The sequence below is a fragment of the Embiotoca jacksoni genome, unplaced genomic scaffold, assembly GCF_022577435.1.
Source record: "Embiotoca jacksoni isolate LCO1_2020_lvr unplaced genomic scaffold, fEmbJac1.0.p SCAF_73, whole genome shotgun sequence".
Lineage (NCBI taxonomy): Eukaryota > Metazoa > Chordata > Actinopteri > Embiotocidae > Embiotoca > Embiotoca jacksoni.
Window position 1 is genome coordinate 346,675 of NW_027185429.1, and position 13,283 is coordinate 359,957.

Sequence of the window (13,283 nt, forward strand, 5' to 3'; positions counted from 1 at the left end):
GTGGCGATACACAAAGTGGCCTTACATAAAGTGGCGATACACGAAGTGGCCTTACACGGAGTGGGGTAACACAGCAGCAGAAAATAGCCAACATTAAAATATGTTTTGTAGGAGAAGACGAGAGACTGAAACTAACTGGTTTTATGTTTGGTGACTCATGAAGCTGAAAACAGAAGCGTTCCCATTCTTCTGCCTGTGTGAGTTCTGCCCGCCCGCTGAGAACTGCATGTGTCTTGAAATGAATATCAGGTGTTGAATGCTCATCAAACCATTCGCTTCCTGTCAAACGTTGATTTAAAGTCTCGTTACTGAGTTCTGTGAGCGACCACGAGAACCCAATACTCCGCTAGCGTCAAGAAAAACTAAACCGGTTGAAGTTAATCAATTACAGACTTGAATAAGTTGATAAGAAGGAGATTTGTTGAACGATCCAGCAGCTCGTTAAGCTTCGTTCATTGTTTCACCGCTGGTTTGATTTTCCGACGGAACATTGCAGGAATGTGACACCGTTCAGCCGCCAAGTTGGACGTCCCACACGAGGACTTTCCCATCAGCTCATGAACACAACTCTTTCACAGACTGTAATCATCTAATGGAGGAAATACAAGAGCTGGACGACCACCAAACGCTGACTGACAGATCCTGATGATCCAATATTCATCTGAATATTTAACATATCCAACTTAAATCAATCATGAACTGACAAACCGCTCGTGAGCGTCTGTTTTCTGATGCGACCTTAATGTTTTACTTTGAAGGAAGAAGTTGGAGAAAAGTCTGATGACCGACCTGAGAAAAATGCTGTTTGGCTCGTCTCTGCCTTCACACTTCAGACAGATAACAAGTTTTTATATTTTAGATTACCAGAAACCGATGAGACGAGCGTCGTCACTTCAACCTGCCATGTGTCCTTTTCAAATCTCATGTCATGACCAGTTTTCTGGTTCGACAACACAAGATATGTTTGGATGGTTTTTATTCCCAATCTGCTCTACACTGACTCATTTTTCCAAAAACTCCAATCCAGACTGCAAAATTTTTCATTATGGGATTAGAAAGGTTGAGTTGATTTTTGTATACGATTAAATGTTCTTTTTGAAAAGAACAAAAACTTATTTTTGATTTGATGAAGGTCTGAAGCACAAAATAACGCAAATAGCAGAAACAGGAAACAGACAGTTAGTCGCTACGGAAACCATTAAGATTCCACAACTATCTAAAACAAATCTGAAAAAAGAATGAAGTATTTAAACATGAACTCTTATTTATCGAACACATTCATACACAACATTATATATTGACAGACTGACAGTAATGACGGTAGCTACTGAAGTTGAGCAGCATTCAGCTTAAATTATAAACTACATTAGCCTAAACAAGCTAATTTAAGCCTATGTGTGGCTAAGCTACCATATTAGCCTCTGTCAAAGTAGTGTGTGGCTAGGCTAACATTAGCCTGTGTGAATGTAGCGTGGGGCTATAAGCAAACTTTAGCCTCCGTTAGCATCAACTTGGTATGAAAGTATTCGTGAACTTAAAAAGCCTCCGCTGCTGTTTGTGTGTTTGATGGTTCAGACCAGTCAGTGAGACTTTCTGACGTGGACTTTCTTGTCGGTGTTACCTGCCTTGGACTGAAGACCACAGAATGAAGCCAGTATTTATCGTTGCAGCTGCTGGTGGACGGGACGGTGACGTCCGCGGTGCTTCAGGACCTGACCCCTCTGACCGAGTACCTCGTCAACGTCTACGTGCTGGTCGGCGAGGAGAGCAGCGAGCCCCTGAAGGGCACCGAGACCACCCGTGAGTTGTTCCTTCTCCACCTCGTCCTCCTCTGAACATCACGACCTCTTCGCCCGACGTCAGAGGAGCTTCGTTTCCGTGTCACGAGACGTTTGGTTGCCTTTTGGGCGGACAGACGTGAGGAAGCGTTCTGATTCCTCCAAATGGTTTGCGAGATAAACAACTTGATTTACTTCATATCTGGTCCAACATCTCTGTTTACACTGTGTATATTTACCGTAAACACAAACAACGTCCCGGGATGCAACGCAACGAGCCCAACGTGTGAATCACCCACAAAGACAACACTTGGAAACGTATTTATCGGGGCTGCGGTCTTTTTGCATCAAATCTTAAATAAACTGATAGAATTTAATGACACGTTTAGCGCATGGCTCAAAGTGCTTTTATTTGCTCGTTTGTCCTTTAATGTCGGCTTTATTTGCACTTAAATTTGTGACCGATTTTTACGGCGAGCTGTTTCCCGCCGTCATAAAAACAACAACCGGCTGATGTTGTCATCCAGCAGCCGTTAGATCAGTTACTGTCGTTTATTAAACAAACACTCGGTTGTCCGTCTTGAAACACGTTCTCCGTCCGTCCGTGCGGCTACGACTTCCCGCCCGAGGCTGTGGGTTTGGGCGGAGGTGTCCCGTGATAGGACGAACCACACTCATAAAACGACAAAGATCACACACTCATGGCTGCTTACAATGCTACTTCCTGTTTCACAATAAAAGTCTGTGGCTCAGTTTGTGTTGTGAATCCAACACATTTTTAAATTAAAGCTGGTTTCTAAGTTGATAACTAATATGCAGTATATACATTTATTTCTGTGCAAGCTCTGCAAAAAAGGAGTCTAAATGAATGAGTTAAAATTGAAAAAAAAGCAAGAAATAATTCATTTACGTTATATTTTACCCTTTATTTGACGTTTTATTCCAACTTTTCTGTATGTTTTTGTCACACACTCATAAATTGGATGCCGTTTTAGCATCTACATGATGAAAATCATTTTGTTTTTTAATGATTTTTTTAAAGAAATCATGTTGATTGTTTACAAACAAACCCCCCAAAACATCTTTTAATAGCAGAAGCCTTCTCCCAACACCATACCAAATATTCTTCACATCAGTAGCACCGTCTGACTTTCCTCGTGTGACCTCGGTGTCCTCATCTGTTTGTATCATTATCTTTTTATTCTGCCAAAACCTCCTCCAGATATTATAAATCAAAAAGGTTTATTTCATCCAGAGAATCTCCATTTCTTGCTTTTTGTCTTCTTTAAATCACAGAACATCAAAGCACTGATTTATATGATTTAAACAGCTGTAGTGTTATGTACTATATATTGTATATTATTATATATTACATCATATACTCTGTGTTTCTGTCCCCTCAGTGCCGCTGTCGGCCGTGAAGCGCATGAACGTCTACGATGAGACGACGACCACCATGAGGGTGAGCTGGGAGGAGGCGGCCGGCGCCACCGGCTACATGCTGCTGTACAAAGCGCTCAACACCTCCGAGCCTGACCTGGAGAAAGAGGTACGGCGGCGCCACCATCAGGTGCCATGTGGGAAGTCACGTGAACAATAATTCCATTGTGCGACTTTTGTATACTTTCCAAACGCTATCGGACCAGATGGTTCAAATTCTGACAATGAAACACGTGAAATAGTTTAAGCCCTGCTCATGCCACGTTTAGCTTCCTCTTATCTAATGTTGGTTTGCTTGTCGCAAAATTTCACTAATGCGATGTTAGCTTTGTTGCGTGTTATCGTAGCTTTTGTTAACTAACGTTAGTTGTTTGCTCTGTTAGCGGAAATTAACAAACGAAAACTTGAACACAACGTAAAAACAGTCACGTGAAGAAACTTCCACCTGCATCTTAATTTGAGTATTTCCACATTTCTTCTGTAAGAACGGGCTTGGTCTCGCGTCACGCTGTTTCCAGATGTCGGTACGACGGGCAGCTCCGAGCCTTCCGACTCGCTGCGTAACGGGAAGGATTAGCTCATAGCCTGAAGTCATCGGGACGATATAAACACAGCAGATGCGACACGCCTCTGTGGTTGTTCAACCTACATTCTGCAAGCGGAGGATTTCACGTGTTTTCACATCATTAGTGCAGCTGGTGTGTCTTCCAGAGGTCAGCGGGGATGAGAACCAGGCGTGGGGTGAAAAAACACCGTGTTCGACCTTCACCTTTGTTCCTTGCTCTGTCGGTAGGTTCGTGCTGGAGGAGATGCAGCCAACATCCAGCTGGTGCAGCTGATTCCCGACACGGCGTACTCCATCACCATCTACGCGCTGTACGGAGAAACTGTCAGCGACCCTCTGGAGGGGAGAGGAGTCACCTGTACGTAACCTGCTCCTGAAATGTTGCAGTTGATTTAAACCTCCACCGGCAAAGCAAGAGAGCCTCAGTTTTACTGGACGACAAGTCATGTTGGGAAAAAAAGAAAAGGTCCTTAGAAAGCCGCTTATAGCTATTTTTAAAACTAGAGTGCAATCACTCACGCAGCATCATGTCGCTCATATTTATCTCCAGTAATCACATCAGCTGTCTTCACAGATCTCCTCCTCAGAGCAAAATCTGTCCACAAATGTGGACGCGTGATGTTTCCCAGATATCCCAACTTCCATCCTTTGGAGGTTTTTTTTTTTTATTAGAGACGGTTTCAGGAAAGGTGGGAGCTTTAATAGAGTTTTATTATCATGTCAGCGGTGGTTTTATAAGAGCTGGATGACATCCACCACATGCTGGAGTTGATACTCCGGATTGAGAAGTTCTAGATAGAAAACAGATGCACCGCCAAACACCCAAAACAAGCTGCTGTCTGTTCTTCAGCTCTCCAGAAAGGTTTCGTCCCGACGAGTCCGTCAGCATCTTTAGACGTCGTCACACAAACACTGTTCGTTTTAACGGATGTCCTGTTCTCCCTCAGTGCCCGTGCCTCCCGTAGGAGTCCTGACAATCACCGACGTCACTCACAGCACCATGAAGCTCAACTGGGACGCCGCTCCCGGAGCCGTCCGCAAATACGTGATCACCTACAAACCAGAGAACGGAGACCTGAAGGAGGTACAGAAGATTATTATAAACCAGTTCAAATGGTCTCTGATTTAGTTTTCATAAACCTGGACTGGATTTGTACCCTGCAGAAATCCACTCTATGTTTTTTGATGCAGATCACGGTGAAAATAATCAAATGAAACTTTGGGCCTCAGTGTCAGTGAATGATGTTTTTATTTACTGATGATGAAACGTGTTCACGGCAGGTGGAAGTCAACGGTGACATCACCATGCTGCCGCTGTCCAGCCTCATCTCCCAGACTGAGTACGACGTGGCCGTCACGCCGATGTACGACGAGGGACCCGGGCCCCTGATGCTCGGAACCGCTGTCACAGGTCGGAAACTGATTTTCACTCACGTCTTTTGGTCATTTACTTATTTTTATAAAAACAAAAAAACAAAACAAGAATTATCAAATTAAATGATGAAAGATCTCGTTAGCCTCGACTGTCCTGAATAAAACAAAAAGCTATCGGTGGGCGGGACGTAGTATCGTCAGGTTTCCGATCAGATCGGTCAGATCCACCGCTGGCTCCTCCCCCAGCTCGTCCAAATATGGTCACTTCCTGCTCCAAACCGCTCCGAACTAGCAAGATGGTGACGGACAGAATCTGAACTGGAGGATTCATAACGTTCACAAACCAACGATGATCTCACTGATGGATGATGACATCACTGATGGTTGATGACATCACTGATGGTTGATGACATCACTGATGGTTGCCGCTTGGTTATAGTTTCAATGGTTAGCCCCAACAAGGGTTCATTCAGAGATGTTTCACTGTAACAGAAGGAAAATGTCCTCACCTTTCTAAACTGTTCTGTGTTAACCACAATCTGTTCCTCACGAGGACAGGAGAACCCGAGCACACACTCATTGCCCGCATGCACATATTCGAAGCACACATACGTCACCACACACACACACACACACACACACACACACACACACACACACACACACACACACACACACACACACACACACACACGCTGGCCGACACTGTGCAGTCAGCTAAACGGTCCTCTGATGATGTTGCCTCGTCTCTCAGACCTCCTCGTAAACACCTCCCTCTCTCGTTCCTGTGAACAGATGTGGTTCCGGCTCCGAAGAAGCTGCAGTTGTCCGAGGTGACCCACACCTCGTTCAGAGCCACCTGGGAGCACAGCGCCCCCGACGTGTCCCTCTACCGCATCGGCTGGGCCAAGAAGGGCGAGAAGGACTTCCAGTCCGTAAGTTGCTGAGTTTTTTTGAAGACTGAACAAGTGTCGTAGGTTTGAGTCCATTTCACATTTCTGCTGTTTTTTCAGTGTTCAGTCGGCCGCCGGGTTCATTTCCCTTCACCGTGTTCCTCCCGCTTTATTTATTCATGTTGTCAGTGTTATTATTGCGTGATAGTGCAGTTAAGCTTTTAGAAAACTCTTCTGTTTGCACATTTCGAGTGCTGACATCTTGTTCTTGAATCAGCCACTTCCGTGACAGTTTTATTGCAAGAAAACAATCAGATCTCAGACTTTCTTAAGACTCCCATGTAGGCATGTGGTTCGTCTCTTGCCTCTAATTATCCAACCACACAGCTTGTTAACACACTAATTTTCAAATTTCAACTGTCAACATTCAGATGATCCTAAACGGGACATTGAATTTTGCAAGATGGCATTGTTTTGCCAAAACATAGAAGAATGAAAAGTGTTTATTGTGTTTTCACTCCTGCGGTCGATTTTTGTTGCACATGAAAATGACGTGAAAGCAACAGCTGGCCAGGAGTTTGGAAACCAGTTCCAAAACCTGCAGTAGACATGAGAATCAGTTTAGTTTTACAAAGTCCTTTAACAGTTAAATTCATTTATTCAATGAATTCTGACTTTTTAATGCAAATAAAGCTGAAACCTCTGTTGGTAAAGACTCCCTGAGAGTGATATTTAGTGCTGAGAAGGCAAGCAATCCCTCAAACTTTCTGAACGAGTCGAGAAAAGTTTGTCATTAAAAAAATGCATCTTCAGCAGCTGGATGGATATTCCACTGAACAGTCCCTCCGCGAGTTCTTGTTGTGATTGTTTTGAAAAGTTTCAATTTTGCAGCAGATGTTCTCAAAATATTTGATGTGATTTGTGTTTTAAGTGAATTTTTTGCAGTAATATGTTATCACTTCCTGTGATAATAATCCTGCTGCACATCACAAAAACATTTGACATTTAATCAGCCTTGCTGATCGTATATGACCAGTTATTTTTGTAAATAAAGTCAGTTTTGTTTGGAAAGGAAACTTTATGCTGTGATACTTTCAGCAGAGCTTCTATTGACGACGTCTTTTGCAGAAAAATTGCAGAAATTTTGCAAAATTACTGGTGAGATGGTTTGAATTTGCATTAAATATTGTTACCACAAGATCGCGATGTCCTGGAGGGACTGGCTGAAGAGCCTTCTCTTTTAATATGGAAATGAGCTGTGCTTGGACAGCAACGACTGTCTGCAGTGACGTAAACATCTGGTAGCTCATCTGTATCCTACCAATGATTGAGCTCTTGGCCTTTTTAAAACCGGAGCCTGAACACGAATGCAGCTCTGAGTTCAGTTTCAAGCCTCCTCTGTTACTGAGTTCACTGCTCAGATTGTCTAAACCATCAACCTTCCTTGACGGTCCTGCACCTCTAACGTGTCGACTGAGTTACGGTTATGAAACTGAAGATGGCACTGGTTAAATGCAACGTGCATCTGTCATTCAGTAGAACTGACATTGAAGATTTTTCTTATTATTGATGTAAAATAGATCTTAAGAAGGACCCACTCTGATTTCACAGATGCCTGAAAACTGCCATGCCTCACAAAACTTAGTTTTTGTGTATGCCAGGTCTTAAGTAGAAACATTCAGCTCATCCAAAGCAACAATAAAGCTCTCTTTGTTTTCCTCTGGTTATGTTTTGGCCCTCCGAGGCTGTTTTTCGGGCCCACTTTTGTCTCCCCACCCATCATACACTTCAGCACAAGAATCTGTGAATGAAATGAAATCCATACGAGGTTCTCGGTTCGTCTCTGAGCTCCACGTCGAGAGACTTTCTTCATGAACCAGTTCAAACAGAAAACTGAAACATAAAGTCAGGCTAATTCTGAAGTGTGGTTGTTCTTACTGTGTGCTAAGTTTTGCACGCTACCTTTTTAAAAACTAGTAGGGGGATGTTTTGTTTTTGGATTTTGCAAGTGTCCTTTTTTTATGCCTCCAATGGGCGATATGCATTCAGGTTGTCCGTTCTGTCCTGTTCTTGTTGAAGTGATATCTCAAGATGGAATTCCCTCAAATTTGGTGCAAACGTTAACTTGGTCCAAAAGATGACCTGATTAAATGTTTGAGGTCAAAGGTCACTGTTGCCTCATGTCCCTGCCATAATTGTGAGCACGACGCCATAACTGAGGAACAGAGGGGGAGCTTGTGACCATATTTCACATTTGGTTGGATACTAAATTGGTGACACTAATCTTGATGGAATTCAGTTCAGTTGGTCCCAACGATAGACTGATTTGATTTTGGGGGTAAAACATTAGTTACCTCATGTCCTCCCATTCTGGTGAACCTGATATCTCAAGAACGCATTGAGACAATTTCTTCTAATTTGGCACAATAGTTCTCTTGGACTTCAGGATAACCTGATTAGGTTTTGGTACTCAAAGTTCACTGTTACGTCATGTTCCTCCCATTCTCATGAACTAGGTGACACTAATTGTCTGAAGCTGAAGTGTGTGAGGTGTCCACGTTTTAGAATTTTCTATCTTATTTGCAGTCACGTCTATTTTTGAAGCATTGTCTGCTGTGATGGATAAAACTTTGTTTTCTATCAGAATAAACTTTATTGGACAAACTCAACACATCCAGGGTTTTCCCACCATTATAAGGCTGAAAAGCATCAAAACTGACTAAATGAATTTTCCCAGATCTAATTTTGTCTTTGAGCTTTTTGGGTTGTATTGCATTCTTCCGAAAATGTTCCACTTATACGATAATAGTAATTGACAAAAATAAAACAGACTTTTGACTTTATTCTTGTCTTTGTCTGTCACCAGGCCATCCTGAACAACGATGAGACCAGCCACGTTCTGGAGAACTTGGACCCCGACACCGACTACTCTGTCACCGTCAGCGCCATCTACCTCGACGAATCCGAGAGCGAAGACTTGATGGGCACCGAGCGTACATGTAAGTGAGCCCCCGTCAGCTCCCAACGAACCACCATGATGTTTTACACCGACACATGTAGCTCGCACTGAAATAACTCTGTTGTCTTCTCAACGTCTCTTTCTAGTGAAAGATGGTCCAGTGGGTATGTCATGTAAAGAGGACAGCTTCCTTTTCAGTGTGATGTTCATGATTGTGTGTGGAATGGTAAATCGGTCCATGAAGGACGATGTTAACGGGAACACACTTTTTCTCTCTTAACTGCATGTACGTGCATTTCAGTGCTTCGCTACGCGTTCACACCACAAGCAGCTCCGAAGCTCAGCTGATGGACATCTGTTAACTTTCTGAAACTAGACAAACAGCTGCATTTTCACCATTTTGTTAAGTCTACTAAAGGTTCAGCTGATTAAGGAATTGAATTCCATGAAAACAGAAAGCACTTGTTAAAACTTCACATTTTGACATCTCAAACGTCTCCAGTTTTATGTTATTGTGCATTTATCCAGCTGGACATTTTTTGCTTTATTTTATAGTCTGATGATGTGTTTTCAAAACACGACAAATGTTCTGTGGTAACATTCCTAAAATGTTTAGAAAACGTTATCCGACTTTTATGAAAGAACATCCTGGAAAAAAAAATTAAAATAAAACTTCCTGCTGGAAACATAACTAGAACATTGTGACTTTTTTACCTTGTTAGTGTTTGGCTGCGAGTAAACCAGTGAGCTACGGATTAAAAATGATAATTCAGTCTGAAGTATCCTGATATAGATAATAATCAACTTTTGCAGAATTTTGCCCCCTTGGTGTCGCAGCGGGAGTCGTGTCGTAGATTGTGGTGTGAACGTGGATTCAAATGCAAAAAGTGTGAAAAAGGACCAGTAACACGTCATCGTCCACAGACCTCCATCCACTGTTTTAATTCCACCATGTTGTCATTGTAACGTTTGTGTCATTACATTCATCTCACACTGTAACGTCATGTTATCATCTCATCATGTCATCAGATTCATGTCGTCGCATGTTGTTGCATTAGTGTTGAGTGGTTCTGCTGCAGGGTTTGAGCTCAGTGGTCCAGTTCAGCTACATTAGAGTCAGTAAGCGAAACAATAGAATTCACCTTTAAACTTTTTTACTTTAGATTAAAAACATTTCTGTACAACCTACCCAATTTTTTTTTAAGTTGTTCTAATGCTCCCTCCCAAGAAATATGAACTATGGTCTAGTTTTCTTTTAAATGTATTTATTATTGTCCCCAAATTTTATATAATGCCCCTAATTGTTTCTACAAATCCACAATTCTGTTTATAATCCCCACATTTTTTATCATGAGTCCCCCAAAACATTGTTGCTGCACCAAAGTTAATCATTAAAATTCCCCAATTTTTTTTTATTACAATCAAAAAATGTTATTATATAATAATTACCACCAAAATATGTAAAACAATTATACAATTTGCTTCAGTGTCCCCCTAAAAGAAGTTGTTATAATCTCATATTTTGCTGTTGCAGTTATTTATTGAAATTCACAGAATTCTTTTGACTCTTTTCACCAGATTTCTCATCATGACTCCCTAAATTAATTTGTAATAATCCCATATTTTGCTAAAATTTAAACATTGTAACTGTTAGTTTTAAAAATATCACCATAATTATTAACGTTAACAAACTGAACTCCAGCTCTGCACCTGAACACATCATCACTCTGCTGCGTTAACCCTTCCAGCTCCATCATCCACTTCAGTGTGGGAGCGTCACCGTCACCACCACCACCACCACCATCATCATCATCATCTTCTTCATCCTCTTCACCCTCATCATCATCTTCATCGCTCATCACAGACGGTGCTGTTTATCTCACTGGATGTATCTGTGTTCTTCCAGTGGTTCCCGAGCCTCCTCGAAACTTGAGGGTTTTCAACGCCACCACGTCCACGCTGTCGGTGAAGTGGGACCACGCCCCCGGCCCGGTCCAGAACTACAAGATCACTTACAGACCCGCCGCTGGAGGCGAGCCGCGCACGGTACGTTTACGGACCAAAAAGTGCAGCGACGTCTTCAGCAGACATAAAATAAACCTTCCATTTGCACAAATTGAATTCTGCTTCGGAAAACAAAACACAGAAGTGTTTTCCATGTAAAACAAAAGTAGTATGAAATGTTTAGTGTCTCCAGATGGAGTCAGAGATTAACAGACCTCCTCTTCATCCCTGCTGCAGGCTGCAGGCTGCATCTAATCATCAGGGGTCAGTTTGCATTGTGGGTAATGTAGGCCACAGGTTTTTAAATTTAAAAAGTATAATGCAGAAAAATATGTAATAATGTTTATAAACTGAGGAAAAAGAATAGAAAACACTATAATGGAATTAAATGATATAAAAGTAGAGCAGAGACTGTCTGTAAAGATGGAAAACTTCCTCCTGCTGTACAAAAGTGAAGCTAAAGTATCTCAGAAATGGTGACGTCAATAAGTTCATTTACAGATGTTTGAAAAATGACGTCACCAGCATACAGAAGAAGTTTGAGTGCAGTTGCATTACACTCATGGTGAAATAAAAGATGATTAAATTACAGCCCAAGCAAACTAATGTCAGTTTTCTGGAGATAAAATTAAAAGTACGTGCTGTGATTTCCTCATCTGAGATCACAGTTGGATTTATTTTCTGCCAGCTGAGTCTGTAAGAAGGTAAAACTGGATATTTATATAACCTCAACATGACATGCTCAGCCGTTAATCTAATGTAAAGTAATTGAGCAGCAGAGTTCCCATAAAACTCAGTTCGCTGGCGCTCGGTGTCGTCGGGAGACGTCAGCTGGAGCCGCTGCGACTTCACTTTCACACCCAACGCTGCTTCAGCTCGGGTGTTTTGTGAGCTTGACATTTACCAGAAGATGAATCCCCCTCCGTCGCTCTGGTTCTCATCTGTGTGTCCGCGAACAGCCGAACAATCGGACCGAATTCCTTCTTCGGGTGTATTTTCCCGTCTCGTCCGGCCGTTGTTCGGGCGCGGCGGCTCCCAGCTGGACATATCCGGTCGGCCGCAGCCGATCGATGACAAATCCACAAACATCTCAACGTGATGGAGGGTTTTAAATCTGTCAAGAGAGCACTGACAGAAAACAAATCAATTATGGAGAGTTGGATTAGATGGGACGGTTTCTGTCCCTCCTGAGATACAAATTCAAAATCTGCAGAACGGAAAAAAAACATAAAACCTTTTTGGAAAAATAATTCTTCTTTTTCTCGCCTTCACTTTACTTGTTGGCTGTAGTTCCTTTAGATAGAGCTTAAGGGCCATGTACAACGTAAGTTTGTGTTTTCTTTATAGGTGAAAAATAGTTTTAAAGGAGTTGGACTCAAACAATCTGCGCACCTCAACAACATATCAAATATTGAAACGGAGAAATTTTTCGTGTTTTATGAAAAATAAATGCTCATTTTGAATTTAATCTCAGCAACACGTCTTAAAAAAGTTGATTCAGGATCATGTTTACTGCTGTGTTGCATCACCTCTTGTTTTAACAACACTCTGTAAACGTCCGGTAACCGAGGAGACCAGTTGCTGGAGTTTTGAAAGTGAAATGTGGTCCCATTCTTGGCTGATATGAGTCGGACTCACATTCCTGCACGGTGACTCCACCAGCGATCGGCGCTGAGAATGAGTTGAGAGGCAGCTGCGGGCAGAAAGAGAAGAATCCCAGATTTCATTGTGTTTTTGAGATGTTATGACAGCGCTCCCCCAAACAGAGGTCGGGGTCGGACCGTGATGTCAGCGCCACAAATACGTCGTTGCGTCAGATGCGTTTTAACATCAGTCATACGACACCAGACAGGATGTTTATTTGTTTAACGGATGAGCTCAGGGTTTCCTCTCAGCTTGGAACGATGCTGCGACCGTCCTGCGGGCTAAATTATGAAATATTATAGTCAAGAAGAAGAATGAACTCCCTTCAGCGGTGAAATAAATCAAACTGAACATTAGGGTTGAAATATGAAGAAGAATTACAGAGTCTTCAGGTTGAACTCGATTTCACCTTTAATTTGACCTGTAAAGAAGTCTCGTGAAGTTTTATGTTTTTCTTACCAGAACGATTTTAACGAGAGGGGGAGGAGCGAGGGGCGGATCTTACTGAGATCCAGAGGACACTAAGCCCCGCCCACCTATACCAGAAACCTGTGAATCAGTGACAGCATTAGAGCTGACCTCGGTGACCCGCCAGCTTCCTGCGTCCTGCTGCCTTGTGGAAAACT

General features: G+C 42.4%; 1 protein-coding gene across 3 annotated transcripts in view; it reads left to right on the plus strand.

Moving 5' to 3' along the window:
- The window catches only part of col12a1b (collagen, type XII, alpha 1b), a 114,630-nt gene that overhangs the window by 37,748 nt on the left and 63,599 nt on the right, over positions 1 to 13,283 (plus strand). For all 3 annotated transcript variants that reach the window (XM_069177466.1, XM_069177467.1, XM_069177469.1), the window contains exons 20-28: positions 1,671 to 1,800; positions 3,182 to 3,327; positions 4,012 to 4,141; positions 4,731 to 4,867; positions 5,065 to 5,194; positions 5,953 to 6,092; positions 8,917 to 9,049; positions 9,156 to 9,173; positions 10,916 to 11,055. In XM_069177466.1, the coding sequence (XP_069033567.1) occupies positions 1,671 to 1,800; positions 3,182 to 3,327; positions 4,012 to 4,141; positions 4,731 to 4,867; positions 5,065 to 5,194; positions 5,953 to 6,092; positions 8,917 to 9,049; positions 9,156 to 9,173; positions 10,916 to 11,055 (1,104 nt within the window). The remainder of the gene's footprint in view (positions 1 to 1,670; positions 1,801 to 3,181; positions 3,328 to 4,011; positions 4,142 to 4,730; positions 4,868 to 5,064; positions 5,195 to 5,952; positions 6,093 to 8,916; positions 9,050 to 9,155; positions 9,174 to 10,915; positions 11,056 to 13,283) is intronic.